The sequence below is a fragment of the Agelaius phoeniceus genome, chromosome 12 (assembly GCF_051311805.1).
Source record: "Agelaius phoeniceus isolate bAgePho1 chromosome 12, bAgePho1.hap1, whole genome shotgun sequence".
Classification (NCBI taxonomy): Eukaryota; Metazoa; Chordata; class Aves; order Passeriformes; family Icteridae; genus Agelaius; species Agelaius phoeniceus.
The window spans coordinates 19,083,680-19,106,425 of NC_135276.1; the positions used below are offsets into that span (position 1 = coordinate 19,083,680).

General features: G+C 39.2%; 1 protein-coding gene across 1 annotated transcript in view; it reads left to right on the forward strand.

The window, feature by feature from the left end:
* Positions 1–22,746, forward strand: part of USP10 (ubiquitin specific peptidase 10) — a 48,770-nt gene that overhangs the window by 16,544 nt on the left and 9,480 nt on the right. Inside the window, exons 2-9 of the mRNA XM_054640854.2 lie at positions 3,030–3,098; positions 6,069–6,114; positions 10,541–11,566; positions 17,020–17,111; positions 18,651–18,760; positions 19,206–19,261; positions 20,452–20,555; positions 21,264–21,363. Of these exons, the coding sequence (XP_054496829.1) occupies positions 3,030–3,098; positions 6,069–6,114; positions 10,541–11,566; positions 17,020–17,111; positions 18,651–18,760; positions 19,206–19,261; positions 20,452–20,555; positions 21,264–21,363 (1,603 nt within the window). The remainder of the gene's footprint in view (positions 1–3,029; positions 3,099–6,068; positions 6,115–10,540; positions 11,567–17,019; positions 17,112–18,650; positions 18,761–19,205; positions 19,262–20,451; positions 20,556–21,263; positions 21,364–22,746) is intronic.

Below are 22,746 nucleotides of genomic sequence, written 5' to 3' on the forward strand. Positions count from 1 at the left end.
GGCAGCTTAGCTGGGCATCAAAGGCATCAGTCTGATGCAGTTGTAATGGCTCTGTGTTTCTTACACACTTGAAAATACTAAAATTGGAGTTGAAAGCATCAGAAATTATTATGGCCAAGCTTTTAACACGTGCTGGTGTATCTCTGGCATGTGTTAAAATGTTATTTATAGAGTGGGGGAGAAATTAATGCTGACTGTGAGTAGCTCGTGTAAGTAATTTAATTAAATGTTCCATGTTCCAAGCATTAACATTTATTTGTCAGTTTGGAAAGAAGGCAAAGAGAATTTTGAGGTTAGGGGAGTAATTTTGAGGGTGCAAACAAGGTAGGACCCCAAAACTCATGCTGATAATAAGGATATTCCTGTAAGGGTGTGCTACTTTTTATAAGCTCTTAGTCTGTTCTTGCTTAAAATTTCTTATTACTTGGGCATTTAAGATGCTGTAAAACCTTCAAAATTTGAATTAATGGTACAGGGTAAGTTCTGCAGCAATGCTGATGCTGTTTTAGAACTAAACAAGTATTTTCTTACATAGGTAACTTGTAGAGTGCCAGGTACACTGATTCCTTGGGATGGATGGATGGATGGACAGCAGGCAGGGAGTTACAGTATCTTTCCAATTGCTTAAAATACATTTTTTCCCCTCTGAATCCTGTCTTTTTTTGGTAGGGGTTGTTATACTTGCCAAGGGATGTGCTATCACAGTTCTCTTTCACTCGAGTGCACAGTTGTGTCTGGAAAAGGGTAGAAAATTCTGTCCAGCTTGCAGAAGTTATTTCTGGAGAGATGAGGATGACTGGAGGCAGAGGAGGTTGGTTAAACTGGGCAGGTTTAATGGCATCAGTCCTTAAGTGTAAGGACTGATATCATGAAGTTTATTTTGAAACATTATTTCTCTCAGTTATCATGCAGGGATCTTTCAACTGGTGACTTAATGCTGGTGTAAATGTGCATTGGTAAATCAAAGCAAATCAGATTAAATTCTGTTTATTTCAAGGCCAAATGGGATGGGTTTTTTGAGCTTTAGTATGACTAGGATGAGATGTTGGTAAATATTTAAAGTCCTGTTTTAAATTCCACAGGAAGAGTTGCACAGACACAAATTTCTCTATATCAATACACCATTAAAACAGTTAATTAATATAGCATTAATGATCACTTTGTTCTATTTTTGTCTTGTTTCCTTATTAAAACAGAAGCTCAGAGAGATGTACCAGGCCTGTGATACTTTGCTTAAAATGCTGGGTAATGCAATGACTGTATTACATTATTAGATGGAGAAATTGGGGTTGGATTTATATCACTTTTAATAGACTCCACTTGAGATGATTGTTTTGTTCTGTGGCATGACAGCATCAAAAATACCTCCTAAAACATAATTTTAGTGATGAGTCAGCAAGTGATTTTCTTCAGTTTGTTTTTGGAATATGATGAATTCTACTTCATGTGTTGCTGAATAAAAAAGCCTTGGTTATACTGAAAGTATAAACCAAGCCTGGGTCCTGTGCCAGGAGCTGTGAAGCCACTTGGGTACAATTTAGGGATCTGTTGGGTTTGGGTGTTGGATTCTCCCTTGGCTGAGGGAAGAGTTTTTGAAGCATTAAATGTTTAACTGTTCTTCACTCTTTGAATCCCACATGTTCCAGTTTGTTTTGACTGTTTGAGTGGTTTGTAGTCTAAACCAGATTACTGTAGGAGTTTTTGAAAAAACTTGAAGGCCATTGAAATGGGCACACTCAGCCACACGTGGAAGTGGTGTGTGTATAAATCACTTTTTGTGTAGGAAAACGATGGTTTGTAATTGCTGTGGAATTTGGCTTTCAGTTCAGCTTTGAGATTTATGAATGTAGATGGCTGTGAGTCATGTAAACAGCAAGTTCCATTGGAATCAACCACCTCAAGTCTGGAAAACCCCCCTGGGACTGGGTTATTGTGTGTGCAGTGTGTGGCAGCAGCCTGCAGATGATTTCCCAGATTTTAGGAATTCTTTTGTGAGCCTCAGCTCCCACTCTGGTTTGTTGTGTCTCAATAAATCCAAGCTAAAGATTTACCACGAGCAAGACTCAAAACTGCTGGGAAAGCTTTGCTGGTGGGAGGGTGGAGGAGAGCAGAGAATTGTCCAGAATTCTGGGAGAACGTGGAGATAAATGGGAGGGAGTGGGGGCTGTGATGTGCTGGCCAGACTGACCTGCTTGTGCCAAGAGTGGTTTCCAGTCCTCTTTGTTTTGGCAGTTTATTCAGCCTTATTTAACTGCTTTCTGTCCTAATATCTCTGTCCTGAATGTTTGGGTGTTATTCAATTACAGCTAGAGTGGAAATTTCTGTAAACTTCCAGGTGCTGTAAAATGCCAACAGGTCAGGCCTTTTTATTGGGAATTTTTTGTTTTCTGTAAATTAAATTGCTCATTTTAGTGTAATTTGCTTTGTCATCTTGGTGTAGGTACTTTTTTTCAGAGAGTATCTAGATGCAAAATATCTGAAAAGCTGCAGGAGAATAATGTTGGGAAAGATGTTTTATTTTAGGTTTATTATGGAGAGTTTCAGGCACAGGAATAACAGAATTGATGATTTTTGTGTGTTCTCCTACACCTGAGCAGTTTCTTTGTGCCCTCAGGTACACTCAGCCATGTGGAACTCCTCATTTAGGAGAACTCTGGAGAAATAATTCTTGGTTTTTTCTCATTTGGTGAGGGGTGGGTTTAGAAGGCAAACCAGCCTTTGCCTGGGGCTTGTCTGAACTGATGCAGCTGCATCCAAAACATGGATTTAAACTGGTCACAGGATCAGGAGCAGTTTGTGATCACTCCAATGGGAATTTAATGGAAAATGCTTTGCTTACCCTTCCAGAGCCTAAAGTTCTTTGCTAAATATGTAGGAAGGAGCCAAGAGGGAGCTGGGATGCAAGGTAGAGTTTCTGACTCCCAGCACATGGGTCTTTTTGAATTCTAGTAATGGATTTTAATATGAATTTATTGATTGTATTGAATATAAATAGCCCTTTAACAAAGATCCTTCTCTTTTCTTTTTAGTATATTTTTGGGGAGTTCAGCCCTGATGAATTTAATCAGTTCTTTGTGACTCCACGATGCTCTGTTGAGGTAAGATCTACTTTAAACTTGTTTTAGAAATAACATTTGAAAGCTCCATCTCTTTGTGTGAATTTAAAATACAACAATACAAATATTTGTCATTCACTTGGCTTGCTAATTTACAAACTGAAAATTTTATTCAGTATGTGGATATTATTTTATTCCATGTATGTGGATATTAAGTCAATTTTTAGACATAAATTAATGATTCCACTTTCTGCTTGTCATCTTTCAGAGCTGGACTAGCTGACAGCAGTGGTGGGATGTTGATGCTGAATTTTCCAGCCCTGTACCTCAGTTTTGATGGGTTTTTTTTAAGGGGTGGATACTGAGAACTTTCCCAGCAGAGTTCTTGGTTGGAAGGTGGGCTTCTAAGTCTTGGGAGCCTTTTGAAAGACAAGAATTGTGAATATTTTTGGCCAGGTGGAGCCCTGCTGACCCTCAGAGCTGTGCTCACAGAGAAAGCTGTGTGTGAGGTCTGAGAAATGCATTAATAATGAACTAATTAGTGACAGAGGGAGCCACAGAGTGGGAACAGTTGTCTTTGTGTTGGAGTTCATTACATCCTCACATAGTATTGCAGCCTCTTGTTCTCTGTAGTTCTTGGTAGACAATCATGAAACCATTTTCCTTTACAGGGAGGAGTTTTATCCCATTGTCCTCATCTCCAGACTTGAAAAATCATTTTCCTCTGGGTCCATTTCCATGCATTTCCTCCAGACATTTCCATTCAGCCATTTCAGTCATGCTTCCATCCTGCCCTCTCAACAGAAAGGAAACAAACACTCAAGCTGTAGATGGGGAAATCCTTTTGTCACAGTTTACAAACCATTGTTAATGTGCCTTACTTTCCTGGAGCTTAATTTTCCAAGGGTAATTAGTGTAATAAACTGCTGAACAACCAAAGGGCATGAAGGGAATGGGGTGGGGTGGGGAGTAAGGGAAATTCAGAAAGGAAAAACAGCATTTCTTTTTGGGGGGAAGAGCTGTGTAGCAGAAGAGATCCTTAGGTTATTCCTGTTAGCTGTGATGATCCTGCTGCTCTCCCACTGTAATTGCAGTCACAGCAGTGGGACATTGTGGAGTGTCACCTGAAGTGCCCCCATCAGCTTTTTCAGCACTTACTTAGGGGATGATGCAAATGTCATATCTTGAGCTGTTCTCAAAGTATGAGCCTGCAGCACCAGCACCAGTGTGACTTCATTTGCTCAGTGTACCACTTACTGGTTAGCTGTCAAAATAAAGAGCTGTTGAACAATGTTCCTTTAAGTTTGTCCTTGATCTGGTTCACTTCCATGTTTTAATTACCTGGATGATGAAATAAAAATGATACTTATTAGCTTTACACTAATTGGTGTAAAAAATTGGTCTGAAAAAGGCAGGGTGAAACTCAAGAAGGACAAGTCAGAGATAATAATGCTGCAGTGGTGTTTGACACACATTGTGCTGGGGACAGTCCCCACATGTGCTGCTGTCCCTCTCAGGTCCCTTAAGCACAGACCCAAGGGGACTCTGGCAAAGGAGTAGTTAAAGCTAAAGGGAAATATAGGTTGGATACCAGGAAAAAGTTTTTTAATGGAAAAGTGATAAAGTCCTGGAGTTGTCTGCCTGGGGAGGAGGTGGAGTCACCATCCCTGGTGTGTTTAACAAAGCCTGGATGTGGCACTGGGTGCCAGGGTTTGGTTGAGTGTTGGGGCTGGGTTGGACTCCATCTTGAAGGTCTCTTCCAAGCCAGTGATTCTGTTGTCTAAAATGTCCCTTTTACATGTGACATTTTTGACACATGGGATGGTTCACACAACCCTGGTGTATGGAGCAAGTCAGCTTTGCAAAAGTTCTGTTGATTATTCTGATATGATGGGGACCAAGAGGCTGACTACTTTTTAAAAATCATCTTATTCTCTGAAGGTCTTTGCTTTGGATAAAAACAAAAATTGCAAGGTTTGTTATAGACATTTCGACATTTAGAGTAATTTTTTTAGCTCTAAGTAAAATTATATTGAACCTGTGTTCAAAATTAATATGGAGCTTGACCCATTGATCCTCATTTTTGGCTTGAAAAGATGATATGTTAAGATGGATTGAGGTTCAGAAATGGATTTACAGCATGTGTTTTTTTAAAATACTTTTGCAGTGGAATTTCAGGAATATTTTTGCTGTTTCTGATGCACTGGTGTCTGCAGTGCATTAAAAAGGTGATATGTGAGTATGTGTAGCTTAGGGAATGGAAAACTTCAATAAAGGAATCTTTTATTTGTTTCAGCATTGTAAAGCTGCTCTGTCCCCTCAGGGTTGTGTCTCCCACTGCAGAACCAGCTCCAGTTCCCCAGGAGCTGCTGGAATGCAGTGTGGCAATGGCTGCCAGTTCTGCAGGCACTTTCAGCTGCTCAGGAGGTTTAGGGGCAGGTGGGGGGCTCAGGAATTGCCCCCCTGTGGTTACACCATGGCAAAGGTTCTGGCAGAGTCCATAAAATGATGGCAGGGTTTGTACAGGAGTGATCCACACTCTGTGCTGTGGGTGCTTCGTGCTTGGGCTGATCAATGTGTTCAAGAGCCCACCTGAGCTGAAACATTCCCAGGGCCACCCTGGAGCAGGTCAGAGTCAAAAGGTTTAGGTGTGATGGTTGGCTGTGCAAAGGGTTGTTTCATCCTTTCCCAGCTTTTGTCTAAAAAGAGGATTCGTGTTCCTCATGCTAAAATGAGTCGGTGAAGAAAGATGCTGGAAGTTGAATTGCTTGAGAGGTTGGTGAGCCTGTGGTGTGTAACCAAGATAATCTTTATCTCTCAGGACTTGTGGTAATCTGCAAGGACACCTGAAGCTGCAGTGTGGGATTTGATAAATATAGAAGCATGAGTTCAAGGCATCCTCTCCAAAAATCAAATCTCAATTATGATGTTTGGATGTTTCATATGAAACTGATATGAAATGTTCATAGATTTGCTTTGCCTTTAAATGAGTTTCATTTCTTTTTTGTACAGCTCCCCCCATACAATGAAACAGTTTCATGTGGTATTAAATCCACAGGTAAGTTTCATGATGGTAAGAAATCAAGATTTTTTTTTTTAAACTTCAAGGTTGTGACACTTTCTTGAGATTTACTGTAACCTCTCTTTAAATACAATTGTTACAACTTGCTCAGCACCTACACAGGCATAATTAGACAGGTTGGATTTTTAAACTTTACTGAATGATACCTATGAGAGGTTTTGAAAATCCTGCATTGAACTTCAGCTGATTCCAATGGGCATCTTATTCCTCCTGCACTGTGCTGCCACAGTCCTGTGGAAACTCTGCAGGGTGTGGCTGTGAAAATGAGGGGGGCTGAAGAGCCACAGCATGAGTATTTTCTAACAGTTACAGCAAGACTGCTCTGCAGGCAGTGCTCTGCTCTGTGCTCCCTTTGACTCTTGTTTCTGCCTGGCTTTGCTGTTTTCTGGAGAATCCTGGTTTGTTTTTTTTTTTTTTAATCTCTTGATGAAGGTGTGACTTGATTTAAAAATAAATTACAGGGTTCCCCTTTTAAAACTGGAACACTCACAGGTCTCCTCTGCCTCAACCTTTACCTCTTAAAAGCTGACCTTACCTCAGGGTTGCAAGAAGTGGACAGGTAGGTGGGAGCTGCCCTGTGATCCTCACTCTGAATAGTTTTAACCAAACTCCCACAGAATTTTAAGCTGCAAGCAAATCAGGTTTTGGTTTGTTCCCTGAACCAGAGAGCAAGGAAGCTGAGATTTAGACAGATGTAGATGAAAATGACTCCAGGTCTCCTTGGAAAATCATGGGAGTATCTGACTGACCATTTCTCTCCTAAGTGCTCAGAAGAGGACCAAACTGCACCCTGATCATTGTGCTTAGAGACCTTGGCCTTCCTTTAAAGCTAAACAAGACAGGCAGTCAGAAAGGAGGACCACAGGGCTCATTTGAGAGCAGATCAGCAGCACTTCTGACAATTCAGGTGCTTTATTTAGTACAGGACCAGTTTTAGGACCCTGAGTAGTCCAAAATTGGAGTTGGAAAGGTTCTTTAAAAAGACCATATGGTGTGAATTGTCTGTTGGTGACAGGGGCATCCAGTCATGTATTTCTTTGTCTAACTAGATGTAAGTTTTGTTCTTTCAGACTGAGATTTTAATGTTCACAAGCCATACAGAAAGATGGTTTGTACAAATGTCTTTCAGATCATTCCTAGACCTTGAGAGAACCCCTCCCAGCCCTGAGATTAGGTAATGACAGCAAATTAGGTTTTGCTTGAAAAATGTCTTTAACAATCTTGCACTGTACTGTGCATGCACATTCTCACTGTGATGGCTGCATAGGAAGCTGTGCAAACTAAACTGGAATGCTTGGTTATGCAGAATATTTGTATTTATATATGATGACACACACATACCATGTTACCATTCCCCATAGTCTTCATTTCTTTCTGTACTTCTCTTCAGTGTTTAACTCTATTACAGAATCAGAATATCTGTTAACACCTACTAGGAGTAATCAAACCATGGTTTAAGCTCTAATATGCAGAACTCTGTTCACACTAATTAGTACTGTGCATTCACAGATTTTGGGGTTGTACATAGACTGGCCTTGGAGCATCTGGTGGTGCTTGTTTCAATATGTGTGCCATGTTGTTCATGGCACAGAGATCTGTTTCAGTCCATTCAGAAATAGAGCTGTGAACTAGATTGAAACAAAGATGCCCTGAAGCAAAGTGGAAAGTCAAAACAAATAAGAAAAAAAAATTACCTCTTATTTTTCTCAAATGCACTTGACACCATCTTACAGTAAATGAGCTTCTGCCAGTCATTCCACAGACTAACTGTACATAGCTACTGGTATTTATTATTCTAATCCTGCTGTAAGGGACAAAGATTAATTGCTCAGCTGGAACTCCCTAATTTGTTTGTTAAATGCTACAGCATCAGTTCTGCCCTTGGCAAGGTCTCAGCCTGTGATGGTCTATAAGGGATGTGTTCTGTTTTCTGCTCCCCACTAGCCCTGAGTGGGCTCTTGTGATTCCTTAGTGTACAATAAACTGATAAATTCGCCAAAACTGGTAAAAATGCTCCCTTAGGTGATATTTTTTGCCAGGTTAGCTCTGGGTCACACAAGTGCTGGGAGCTTGCTGGGGCAGAGGAGCAGGACAGGGGTACAGAGGTGACAGCTTTTACCTTGGCCTCTGACAGCCCTGACTCACCCATGGAGGGAATCCACATTTTTGCTTTGAAGCAATTGCTATTTTCTTGAACTTGGATTTTGGAAAAGAATGAATTATTTGAGCTGGTAGGGATTTGAAAAGTGCCCAGTAATTAATTTGTATCAAGGCTGGAGGAATATTGGGTGTTACCAGTCGTTGCCTGTGCTTTGTGCTGCTGTAACAAAGGGTAGAAAGAACCACAAACAGATGAACTAACGAGGAATGGTTTTGTTGTGGATTTATATCCCTCAAAGCCCCCAAAACTTTGCATTTGCACTCAGATGCAGCAGTTTGGAGCTGTGTGTGCACAGCCAGCCCAGGCTCTGAGGCACAGCTCCCCCCTCCCTGGCTCCAGGCTGCTGATTTTTTTTTTAAAAAAGGAACTTCAGCCCTCTCTGCTGGGTGCTGATGGCTCCTCAGTGATTGCAGAAGTGGTTGGTGAATGGCAGACAGGGTGTTAAAAATGTTTTCTCACAGGGAGGGGGGGAAAAAAATTAGAAATTTAGAAATTTGAAATTTGAAATTCACTCTCTTCCTAAGATGATTTAGAGAAGAGGAACCAGATGTGTGTGGAATTTTTACCCTTTATTTATTTTTAAAAAGTTTCCTTTAGTCTGACTGGCAGCAAGATTGAAGTTGATAGGTGACCTGTTTGCTTCTCATTTAGTCAGATTAATAGATCAATGCAGAAAGGCAATTAACATCTTTATAATTTGCTCATTAAATCATAATATGTTGGTATTGCATGGATAATTCAGACCTCAACACACATTGTATGTTTGTTACTCTTCATTTGATATTAAAAAATGCAGATTCTTGTTCCCTTCACATTTTTTAAAGCTAAAATATTTGTTAGCAGATTTTTCTAGAAAACATCCAGAACTGCAAAATTTATATTGACAGTCATATATCAAAATATTTCCTACAAGATTGTTTTCCCAGAGGATTATTTCCTTAGGTGTGTGAATAACTTCTTTTCTGGGAACTGTGGTTGCTTTTTGTTGTGTTTAAAAACAAAATCCACCTCATTTTTAACGAGTCTGTGATGTGTACTTGCAAATATGTATTTGTTGATGTCATGTATAATGTAAGTGGTACAAAATCTTTAAGGTTTAATGCTGTATCCACTTAATTCCTTTGGAATTAATACCTAGTGTTGTTTGGTTCTGTAGTAAGGCTTAAAAATTGGAAATGTGTGTTTGAGCCCCCATCGTTGAGGAAACACAAAATATTAAAATGTGATGTCCTTGAAACAGTAACATGCATATCAGGAAGACCTGCAGAGCTTTAAAATGTCAGCTTACCTTCAAAATTCCTGAAACTGTTTCATTCATTTTATATCTTTACCCAGTAGTTACAGAAATAGTTGTAGCTGAAGTATTCAGTGTTACCACTTAGCACACATACATTATAGCAATAAATAAAGTCCAGGAAATTGCAGAACTTGGTGGCTGAAAATATTTCCTGATACTGCCGCCTTCCATGAGAATATTTCTTTAGTGCCAGGGTAAATAAATCAATCAATAAAACAAAAAAAACTGTTCATAAGTCTTTAGTACAATTCCTATGTACAAGTTGAATGCTGATTTATGTTGAGGAATGTGTTGTATTTTGTGTCACAAAATCCTGGATATCATTACTCTCACATGGTAATACATTTAATTGTGATAAAATTAAAGAAATTGTAAATGAGCTTGGAGGCTCAAAAGCTTTAATTGCAGTGTTCCATGCAATTAATAAATATATTTTTCAGTTATGTTTGGTTGTGATAAATCCCACCAGAAAAATCAAACCCAGCCCCTCAAAAAGCAAACCTCACATATGGAAAAGTTAAAAAGGGAAAGGCTTGGATTTTGTAATTGTCACTTGAACAGACTGGCTTGAAAAAAGCATGGAATTAAGTGTTACACCATACTGCATAGGCAATTATCCAGTAATTAATTTAATACAGATTACTCCTATAGACCTTGGACTTTAATAGTTTTTCTTATGAGGGGAATTTAGTTGGGATTATGTGCAGGATTGTGTAGTGATTTGGAAATTACATAACTCTGGTTAAGAAAGCCTGAATCATGCTCTGCTATCTTTAAGAAAATGATCTTTTGGAAGTTGTCATGGTTGAGAATGAGAATTCCTTTTGTTTGGGGTGCATACTTTGTTTTCTCAATTACAGGAAAATAGGAGAGTGTTTTTCTTGCTTTTGCAGCTTTTTGATTCAATGGGATTCTCTAACTGAGATTTGCTTTCTCTCGTCCAGGGGAAGAGTATCAGAGAATAGAATTTGGTGTTAATGAAGTTATCGAGACTCAGTCATCTGTCCTGAATAACACCGACTACAGCATCTCGAGTACTCTGAATCCTCAGGCTCCAGAATTCATTCTCAGCTGTGCACCCGCTCAGAAAAGCCCAGACGATGCTCTCGGCGACACAAACTACAACTCCATTGACTGCCAGTTCAGTGACCCCACCCTGGCTCTGGACAGCGGCTCCAACGCCGAAAACGATGCCTTGGCTGGGGGCCTGGGGCAGAGGGAGCGGAAAAAGAAGAAAAAAAGACCCCCTGGATACTACAGTTACTTGGAAGATGTCCCTGACGGCGTGGCTGCCCCGGAGGCGCTGGTGAACGGCCACGCCTCGGCCGCGGGACTCAACAGCCTGAGCGCGGAGGACGCGGAGCTCGCAGGAGACCTCCCCTCGCTGGCCACGCCGAGGACTTGCAGCAGCCCCGGCAGCTCCGTGGATTTCCTGGCCGGAGCTGCGTGTGCCGAGCCCGGCCCCGGAGCCGCAGCCCCCGGCAGGACTGGCGGGCAGGCCGAGGTTTGCCGCCTCGCTCATTCGGAACAGTTCTGCCTCCCCCCGGAGGCCGTCAGAGAGAGCCCCCTAAGGACAGCTGTTGTACAGGCTTATGCTGGTACTGATACTACTGAAACTCTTGGCGTTACTAATGGACAAACACTTGAATCCTCTGGTGAGGACACAGCTGCCAATGGGGTAGAATTGCACACTGTGGAAAGCACTGACTCAGACCAAGCTAAGCCTGAGGAAGCTTCACCTACTACTGAGGCAACGGTCCCGCTTGCAGGATCAGTCCCTGTTAATCAGCCTGCAAAGTCGTGGGCTAGTCTTTTTCACAATTCCAAGCCCTCTGCTTCCACATCTGTGGTCTATGTTGAGACTAAGTATACCCCTCCTGCCACATCTCCTCTGGTCCCTGAAAAACAGGTTGAAGTCAAAGAGGGACCTGTTCCAGTTTCAGAGGATCCCGTAGCCATAAAGATTGCAGGTATAGTTATACACACGAGTGGATGTTACACTGCAAGGGTATTAGCTCTGCTTGTAAGCAGGAGTGTGCACTATTGATAGAGAACATTCCTCTGCTAATGAGCTGGCTGTTCAAACACTGCATGGAGGATGTCATTTGAATTAACCAGATTGTATCCCCCTGAGTAAACATTCCAAGCAGGCATTGCCGTGTCATTATCCCAGGTACAGGGAAACTATTGCTGCTTGTCAAACAACTTGTCAAACAGTCTGTGGAAGTGATCTGTGCTTTCAAATGGGCTGTGTGCTGTTACAAAAAGGAGAATATGTTAGGTTTGTTCAGAAAATGGTGTGTCACATTATCCAGTGTTTACAATTTTGTAGTATTCCATTAGAAGAACAGTGTTACTGTATTTATACCAAAGCAGCTGAAATTCCTGGGCACTAAACAGCAGTTGAAGTGTAATGGCTACATAGGTCTTGCTTCAGAAATTTCAATTCAGGAAATATCATATTTACTAATATGCTTCTTGAGTGGTCTGTCCTTCCAATTTAGCCATTATAATCAGTATTGCTTTATCCATAACCAATGCTAGCTGTTCCCAGTTCAAGAATAACCCAAAGGAGCTGTCCAGAGGGGACATCAGGGAATGAGTGATACAAAAGCTTTGACTCTTGGTCCTGTCATATTTGTGCTCTTAATGGGAAATGCTAGAAACTGCAGGAGGCTGGTTGTGCAGACTCAGCCAGAAATGGTGAAGTTCTCCCAGCTTGGTGCATTTTGTGTCACTGACTCACCAGTGTTGGAACCAAAGTAATTATTTTAAATCTGTGAAGTGGTCAGTGTGTGACTTGGCTTTGTGCAGAGTCCTGCTGTTTATGCTACAAGCTAATTTACAGGTGCAATGCTGTTTTGAAAGTGACAGCTTCAAGTCAGGTTTCCACTCTGAACAGAAGCTGACCTGGAGATGATGTTCAGAGTGCCCAGAATTGAATGCTGCCTCTCCTGCCCTCCTTACTCAGCAATGGTTTCATTACTCAGGATTGTCTCTTGAGAGAAAAGCTGTCAGAATAATTTATATTTCAGTGTATTTTCCACTTAGGTGTCAAAAACACTGTATTAAAACTATATATATATATATATATATAAAAAAGCAGGTGATTACAGTCTGTATGAACTATATGGAGAATGTTGTCTTAAAATTTCAAGCTATCAATTGGTAAAGATTTTTATCTTCAAACTCTTTTGTGACCATCATAAAGCTGGGATTGCTTGCCATAAATGGAAAAGGTTTTTTCTCTTGTCCAAGTTGTTCCAGCTGTAAGTTAACTTTTAGACTTTCACTGTTTCTGTACTATTTTTTGCCACCAGGTGGGAGCAGAGCTTTTTATTCTGTCTTCACTGTAGTAAAACACAAGTGTAACTTTTACCCAGTTTTCTTCTGCACCTTCACTATTTGCTTGCTCTTTGGGCAGAGGAATAATCTGAGTATAGATAAAAGGAATTCATCTGCTCATTGTAGCTGGTTTAGGTAGGAGTTACTGCTGCAATTCCTGTAATTCAGATACTGTTGATTTTGGTGTAAAATGTTTACTTGGAGATCTGAATGCCATGTGATCAGTGCTTTGCTCTGTGGAAAAAGGTGGTTTTCTTTATTTTCTTTCTATGTACTTGAATGTTCTCTGTCCTGTTTGGAAAACAGGTACCTGAGTGCTTTGTTCATCCTCCCACACTCAAAAATGTGTTACAAGAACTTCAGTTCATGCTTTCCAGACACATCATTTGCCCTCTTCTGTAGATATTTGATTTTAAATCTCCTGCCTCAGTGATCTGCACTGTGTGAGGCTCTGTGTGTTTATCAGGTGTATTCCTTGTTTCCCTGGTGGGTTTGCTGGGCATTCAGCAGCTTCAGCTCATGCCAATGGGAATGAATTTTTGCCCACAAGTTCCATGGGGTGCTGGACACAGGTAAACTCTACACCTGAAGTGTCTTGAGTTAGCAGGCAAAATTAACAAACAGCCCAGTGCTGGAGTGCCAAGGTCCTTCTGCACAGGTTTTATTTAGAACAGGTGCTCAGCACACAAGAAAAGAAGTTGTTTTTCCAGAGACAAATTGTTGGTTTGTACTTCAATTTCAGCAGTTATTACAAGGGAGGTTAATGATTCACAGGCACCCTGAAGATAATTTCATGCTGCTTAATTCAGCCTGCAGAGATCTGTGGTTCCTTTAGTCTCAAAGACAGAAGCTACATAAGGTAAGGAGATGATCAGGACTAGAAAATAAATAGAGCAGATAAATGTCATGTTAATGTTGATGGCAAACAAATACAGAAGAGGTAATTTTAGCAAGTGTCCAAGATGTGTCTGCTGTGCAGGTGCTGCACTTGTATGTGTACAAAGGGACCAGTGTAGTAATTATGCACCACAGCCTAATTAAGATGCTAGGACAAACATTTTAATAATTAATATCTAAGGGATAGTAAGGTCATAAATTATATGGGTAAAAATATGACTCTTCAGGGCTTTGCTTGCCACATTTCACTGCTGGTCCCCTACAATTATAACCTGATAATTAATAAAGCCTTATATAGTGTTGAAAACAAGCTGAGGAAATAAGTGATTGGAAAAAATATCAATTCTCTGAGTAGTCTTACAACTCTTCTTTGGTGATCTTAGGAAAAATTGCAGTGAGGGAATCTAAAACAATTTTCTGAATCGTGTTTTCTTGCAGTGTTTTCACTGTGGGTGATGGAGGTAACAGTGCCCATAAAATCAGTTTACAGCAGGCAGGACTTCAGCTGAATGAAAGAACAGAAACTTTTAAGATCTGACTAAACCTGGAATGATTTTAAATTAGGAGGAAGAGAATCCAATAAATGCAAGTATGGAAGGCACCAGAACAGAAACCAAATGAGAATACAATGTGAAGAACTAATGGTAGATGTATTGGAGAAAAGGATCTGGAGGGTTAGGGAATTGATGAGTGTCTTTGGTACAGCTGAAGAACACAAAGTTTCTTTTCTCCACTGTGTGTTAATACCAATTCCCATGGAAAACCTGGAAAATAACTAATTCTGCTGTGGAGGACTTGATGCAATGGAGCCTTTGGGCATTACTTGGTAATTCAGGAAAATTTCATGGTGCAGCAGCAAAATTGGAAATAAGATTTAAAAACCATGTGGGCAAACATGAAATATTCAGAGTTAATTTGACTCAGATGATATTGTTGGCACGACCGTGGTTGTAAATCTAAATTTACAAAACAAATTCATAAAGAAGATGGTGATACGTAAAGAAGTGAAGAAATTAAATTAAAGAAGTGATAAAATTAAATTAATTCAGATTGCAAGAAAGGTGTTCCAGTATATAGTAGAAGATTTCTTTCTCATTGTAAAGGTAGGTACATGCTAGAGCAAGAAGTTGTGGAGGCATCCAGGATCTGGGGGTTTTATAATCTCAGAAATGCAGCCTTTTGTACATTCAAACTGCATTCTTACAGAAATGTTTTTGTTTAGGCCCATCTAGCAATGTTGTCCTGGGATCTTTTAGGCCTTGTCCAGATTTGAGGAAAGGTCAGAGTGACAGAGACAATATTCTCTAAATCAGGGCCTGAAGCCAAGAGTTCAGTTCCTGACTTGTAACCACCTTTGTCTCTTCAGCATGGACACCATATCCATGGGGCTCCTCTTGCCTTAAACTCTGGACTTGCCTTGTTTAGAAAATTACCTTGTTAAAAACAAATTGAGAGCTAATTGTAATAACAAAACCCAATGAAATATCGAAACATTTCCTCATTTCACAAATCAGTACCCTCTAAAAGAAATAAGTTTCCTGGGTGGTGACATGAGCTTTCCAACAGGTTTTGAAATTTTAAATTTTTCTCATGGTCGTAAGTCTGTTTTTCTTGTGGTACACTTGTAAAAGTTCTTTGGTTACTGTGTGTTAGATGTGAGCTGGAAATGTGCTGTTGGATGTAGTTCTGTACACAAACCCAGGTCTTTGTTAAGAGAAGCAAAACTGCCAGGAATTGCACTGGAGCCTGTTCACAGAGCAGCTTTGTGACCACAAGAGGATGCTAAAGGTCCTCTTAATATCTGTATTGAGCATGATGCAAAAATAGGGAAGAAAAAAGTTAATGTGAAAAGTTACTGATAGACACAAAAATGAGAAAGTTTTTCTGTTACTTTTATCCTTATTTTCAACAATGATTAATTATGTTAACAGAAATACTGTGTGTGAGCACAGTTCAAATGTTGCTGCTCTGACAATACATGCTGAAGTTCTTTAGCAGTAATTTAATAACATTTTTTAGCCTTCACTAGAAAAGAATCTTGCTCTGCATCTGTGCTACCTCATCTTCCATTTTACATTTCTTTGCTGTCTGCTCTTTCAGGTGGCACGTTCTTTATGTAATAGACAACTGAATTAAACATTCTTTTTTTTTTTGTCAATTTTGATTGCTTAGAACTGATATTATCTGCAGGAAATAGGATCTTATAGATAGGGAGATAGCTTGGCATAGAAGGATGTGGATTTTGTTTGTAGTTCTGCCATCTCCTCTGCTTTTGTACCTACATCATGTTATTTTATCTTTTTAGTCCTGTAGTGAACAGCTCAAAATCTTTCAGTTTATAGCTTGTAAGAGCTTTAGAGCCCCTCACATTTATTATAAAAAAAAATAACCCCACTGGTACACAATTGCTACATTTACTTGCAGTTTGTATTTTGCCTTGTGTACACCTTGTTTTGCAAGTTTCAAGTATATGAGCTCCAATATTTTCTTTGAACAGTTCTTATTTAGGTTTCTAAATAACAGGTCAGGATTCCTGGAAAAGCTCCTTTTGTTGTTCTTGGTTTCATAACTGGGACAGACTAATGTGCAGTGGTTTCTAAGTTTTCAACTTGGGTTTTGAAAGCAGGAAAGAGTAGGAATTACATTATGTAAGGCTGTTATCTCTTAGATTTGGAAGTGTTAAATAAAACTGTGTGTTCTGAAGAGCAGAGCACATCAGTCTGTGTGTTTGCACTGAGATGATTTTGTTGTGAGATAGTGGATGGTGAAACTTCTGAACTGAGACTGCTTCAAAGCAGAAGAATGTGGGAAATACTTCATAAAACTGGTGACAAGTGATTCCAGCTATGGCATTTTATATCTGTGTATGTATCTGTGTAGCAATATAAATAAAATATCTGGATTTAGGAAAACAAACACCCAAATCAATAGGTCTTGCTTTGGAATGACAGTGATCAGTTTTGTATCAGCATCTCCTGCTCTCAATCCCAGCATCTTTGGTGGAAGAAAAACCTGGTCTGGTTTGGAGTGTGACAAGTGGGTGAATGGAGTGGAAATCATCTGCTGGAGGTTCTGGAATCTTCTTCATTGATTTGAATTACTGTGTAATGCTGCAGCAGATATTTGTTTGATGGCCACGAGAGTTTTGTTGATGCTCAATTTACTGTTTCTCATTCTGCAGAAATACTGGAAAATGTAAGACTAATACATAAACCAGTGTCTTTGCAACCCCGAGGGCTGATCAACAAAGGAAACTGGTGCTACATCAATGCTGTATCCTTCCCTGGGAAAAATTAATGCTCTTAACTTGATATTTTTATATTATATCTGTCAGAGTTTTTTTGGATTGTTCTGGTAAGTATTTTATAAAAGTGGGGGTTTTTTTTCCCAGATCCTGCTCCTGTGGTTAAAATGTTGAAGTGTAGCAGCCAGAAATCCAGAGGGATTTTGGATCATTGAGCCCGGTGTGCAGGGTTCCCCTGCAGTCCTGTTTGCAGTTTGTTACCTGTTTCACAATATTTCAGAAGTGTAACTTCTCCTGACTGAAACCCTTGTGATTTCTAGCAGTGTTTCTCCTTGATTCTGTGCATCCATTTAAGTGGTTATTTCTCTTTTGCACTTGAAGCAACTATTCTTACACTTGGGCTTTGTTTTGCAGTTTTAAGTGGATCATTTGGGTTTGTGCTGAGCAGGTTGTCACTGTTGTCTCATCTGTGTAAAGCAGCATTTAATTTAAATTAATTCCACTACATTCCATATGGAAGATGAGCTTGTTCTTAATGAATTGGAGTTGGATTCCCCTGCAAAAATAACTTTTACCCTGAGGAACAGAAAGCACCTTCCCTCTGTGGTATATTATGATATTAATAAAAATATTAATCATTAAGAAAAATTGGGTTTTTTGCAAGGCTGACTGCAAGTGGCACTCAAGATAGTTCCAGTGTTGGTACTGCTAGTGAAAAATGTTAACACCAATTTCAAGACTGATCATGGCAGATCCTAATAAACTATTTCTAGGCCAACAACTGTGCCTTAAATAAAGCTTTTATCTTCCATAGCCAGTTCTGCACTCATCTGGTTCTATACACTATATATCTTAGCTCCCATTTTTTCTAGAAATCTAGAAATTTTGCACTGGATTTTATTACTCAGTTTTTGCACATTGTAGGGGATCAAATTAATCTCTCTTCAGCTGTTGAGATCGATGCCTTATTTTGTCATTTCCCTTTCCCTCCATTTTTTAGTGCATTTCTTGTGTTCACTGCTGTCACCAAATTAGGATGTTTTTTAGAGTATTATTCTTCCAGCATATCTGGAGTTTTCCAGGTTGCTCCTGACCCTTTGCAGTGCAGAATGTCTCACATCTCAGCAGGTTTTGCTTTGCTTGCAGGGGTGACTCAGCACCTTTAAGTTTCAGCTGGTTTCTTCCATTCTTGTCAGCAAATGTGTTCCAGGTTATCTCCTGCCAATTTTCAAATGGTTAATTCTCTAAAGTCTTTCCTATGAAAGTTCTTTTCCTCTCCTGCTTCTGGATGAAATGTTTCCTTACCCATGAATTAAAGTTTTTGCCATGATTAAAATGTCACTGAAATCACTGCATGTTACAAGATGCTGGGGTTTTTTTAATACAAACTTTGGTACATTATTGGTTAATGTTGTGATAAAGCTTCATCCTCTTTTCCAGTTAAATTCTTGGACTGATCTACTTCATAGTGAAAACAGAGCTGCATTTTTATTGTTTTGCATATAACTGAATATTTGGTTAATGCACAGATGTAATTTTCTGCATATTTCCTTAATGCCACTGCATAGACCCTGCAAGCCTTGGTTGCTTGCCCTCCAATGTATCATTTAATGAAGTCCATTCCAATGTATTCCAAATCGCAGAGGCCGTGCACCTCCACACCAATGCTAGACAGTTTGTAAGTAGCTTGGGAAAGAAGGAATCAAACTCTGGGATCTGGCTCAGCTCATTCAGAACCACCTAACAATGGCTGTTGATAGAAGCTTATATGTGGCCAGAAGTTTTTCATGTGTTTTTGGGTGACACTCTTTTATAATGAACTTGGTGTTTGACAAGTGCTTGGATTGTCAAGGAAGATAATTCCTGTTGCCTTGGGAATATTAGTTTTGTGTAGTGTTTAATGTGCAAAAAATGAACTGTGGGAGGTGCAAGGACCAGCCCAAAACCTGGGTTTCACTGCAATGCTCAGGTGGATTTTTATGTCTGAACTTCACCCAAATTTCTGCGATATTCCTTGATTTTGTTTTGTTCTGGCAGTCAGAGTGACAATGTTCTAATTTTATTATTTGTTCTTCTAAGTGTTAAGTTGCTGCTCATGTCCAGTTGCTTCCCTTCTGTTTCAGTGTTCGTTTAATGAATGAGTTCACTAATATGCCTGTACCTCCTAAAGCAAAGCAAGGTGAGTGGGAGCAGGGGCACAAAGCAGAAAATGATGGGGAGAAGCCTTTGGGGTAAAGATCTGCATGGGAGGAGGTGTTGCACCTTGGATTTTTTCCTTCTATTTGGTGGACCAAGTGTAGAAGTGCAATAAGAGCAGTTTTTGTTGAAGGTTCACTTAATTGTGAAGATGCCTTCTAAGAAAATGCCCTTTCTAAGAAAATCAATTGATACTCCTTATATTTTCCTCCACTTCCTTCCTTCCATAGTTCCAACTGTTGGTTTATCAGATTGCTCAGTTCTGCTCCTTAAATCCTGAACATTCACTGATTTGGAGCAAAATGGGCCCATAACAGGTCCCTTAAGCACTTGGAGATTGCCTGCAGGAATATTATCCTGGCTTCTGATTCCAGTGGGAAAACTTCAGACATATCTGATTTCTCCTAATACATATTTATTTATACATATTTAGGCTCAGTGGTGATTATGGAGTGAGGAATAGCATATTTTTTGATGCAAATAAATGATTTTAAAGGTTTCAGTTGTTTAATCTTCATTTTAAGCCAAGTCTGTTGTATTGCAAACTTGTAGAAACAAGCACATTCCTGAAACTATTCTTTATGTAACAGGATAAGGAAATATCAGGAGGAGCTGGTTGTTCCAGTGATTTCCAAACAGTTCAGACATTTCTGTGGTTTCTTTCTGTGAAACAAATCTTACTGGCTTATGCAACTCTTTTTACTTGTAGGTCATTTTCTTGTGTAGTTTTCAAGTACAGTTCTGAGGCCTTGTATTGCCATTAGTGGAACATTTTGTCAGGCTGTTCTTGGGGTTTTTATTCTGCAGTGAGCAAAAGTGATCTGTTAGAAATGCAGACACACAGAGGGTTTAAGGATGAGTTCTTCGAGTACAAAAGAAATGCAGAAATGCAAATAGCACTAAAAGGGTTTTTTATGATGGCTGTTGATATTCTTGTTAGTCTTCTTAGAACTTTTCCTGACTAGCTGTGAGTTTATGCAGGGTGATTTGTTTTAAAGCAATAAGAGTTGTGTCTTATAACTTCTGGGCTCAAAACCCCAAATTACAATTAAACCATTAGTAAAAAAAGTGCTGGACTCCAAAACTAGTGATTTATGAAGAGACTATTAAGGTATAATGTAAAAAATCCCTTTTATTTATTATTACTTCCATGAATTCTCTTTCACCTTGCAGCTTTAGGTGATAAAATCGTGAGAGACATCCGACCAGGAGCTGCCTTTGAACCAACCTACATTTACAGGCTCTTGACAGTTATAAAGTCAAGTCTGTCAGAAAAGGTGAGACTTCAAATCCTTGACTTGTGCCACTGCATTGCAGGGCAGTCCCAGTCCTTAAAACTCTGCAAAAAACCTCAGGCTCTGCTCAAATGCCACTAAAATCAGCTCATTGAGACTTCCTGGTAATGAGGCTCAACTGTCTTGGGAGCTGAATTATAGGAAAATCTTAATTACAGGTTTGGCAGTTTGATATGTCAGAATAATGGAAAAATTACTGTTGGAATGGAACATCTCTTTGTATAATGGAGCTACCAATGATTTACATTTAAGAAATGAGCAGTTGTTCATTTTTATGAGGAATTCAGCTAAGACTGATTGAAGGTCAGGTTTAATTTCAATATAAAGAAAAGATAATAATTCAAACCATCCTTTGATTTGGCCTTGGCTTGACAGTAACTTTTAATAGTGGTTGTAAAAGAAATGGGGAGAAAAAAATTCCAACTCACGCATTAAATGGAATTTGTATTGAGAAAAATGCAAAATTCTTGTAGCCATTGTGGAGCTGATGCTGCTTAGCACAGTTTGGGCTTAACTGGTTAAAAAAGAGTTTGTCTTATAATAAAATTTAAGCTTTATTTGACATAACTTGAGACTGAGTATTTGCTAAATTAATAGGAGAATGCTGCATTTATTCAGTGTCATGAACCTTCTGTTCAAAGGAAACCATGATGATATCATAGGATTAATTGGAAAAAATATTTTGTTCAGGGCAGGCAAGAGGATGCTGAAGAATACTTGGGATTTATCCTCAATGGACTACATGAAGAAATGCTGACCCTCAAGAAACTTCTCTCTCCACATAATGAAAGTTAGTGGATTTTTTTTTAATAGCAAACAATTCATTTCAAATACTGGTTTTGTGTGATGATTCCATAATACAGAGTCATGCTTGAAGTGGAGGTTGAGGTAGGGACAGAATGCCATGTTTTAGAGGACTGGGACATAAGCAAATAAGATTTTGGTCAAATCTGGACACATTGAGTCCATTCTGCCCAGTTTCTGAGTGATCTGAAGAGTTACTGGGTTTCTGGAAAGGCATCATGGTTCTGGCAATACTCTGAATTCTAAGTCACATCCCCGTTCTTCTAAACAACAAAACTTCATATTGCACATTTTTCTGAGCTCAGCTGAGCATTACTTGGGGCTAACTGTAGTTATCAGTCTTGTTTGTCATTTATTACACATGCAGAGTTCAACAGTACATCAGTGTCTTTTTCACTGACCTGTAAACCAACTGTTAATATCTCTCTTTTTCTATTTAATACAAACCAACATAGTAAATGATATGAAAATTCTTCCTGACAAAGCTGGAGGACAATTTACTTTGAAAGAATCACTAGAATTTGTATGCAGAGTAAAATGTCATTTTACTTTATAGAGGCTTTAGCTTGACCCCCTTTACAAATAAAATCCTGCAAGCCATAGCCAAGTAAGAATTCAGATCACCAGTTACCCAGTTTCTCTTTAGCAGGGTAAATTTTTTAGGATCTAAAGTCATACCATATTTTGTTCCTCAGCTGTGTGCAGTTTATAACCTGAATTTGGCACAGGCTGGGAAAATATTTGCTAAGCCTTGGGTTCCCTGTAAAATACCTGTGCAGAAAAGGAGTTGTATTTAATAATGGCATAATTCTGTTGCCAGAATAACACTTGACTTTCTAATTTTCTACCCCATGAATTTACTACTAAAAATATGTCAAACTTTGCTATTTACATACAGTCATCAGTGAGCTGCCTTCTGTTAACACATGGATGTGTCATGCAGGGAGCAAACCTAGAATATGCTTGTTCTTTTTTAAATTAAAAAAATAATGGTTTTAAAATTAAAATGATTATGTGATTTTTGGAGTTTTGTATGGGATTTACTGAGAATTATTTAGGGATTTTTTTGGGGGATTTTTGGGGGAATTCTTAGAGGATATTTTGGGAACATTTTGGGATTTTTTTAGCAATTTTTGGAAGATTTTTTGGTGATTATAAATTTTTAGGGGATTTTTTTAGGCTTTTTTGGGATTTTTTTATGGGATTTATTGAGATTTTTATGGGATTTATTGGGGATTTTTGGGGATTTATTGGGAGTTTTTTGGGAATTCTTAGGGGATTTTTTGGGAACTTCTTGGGATTTTTTAGCAATTTTTGGGAGATTTTTTGGTAATTAAAAATTTTAGGGGATTTTTAATGGGATTTATTG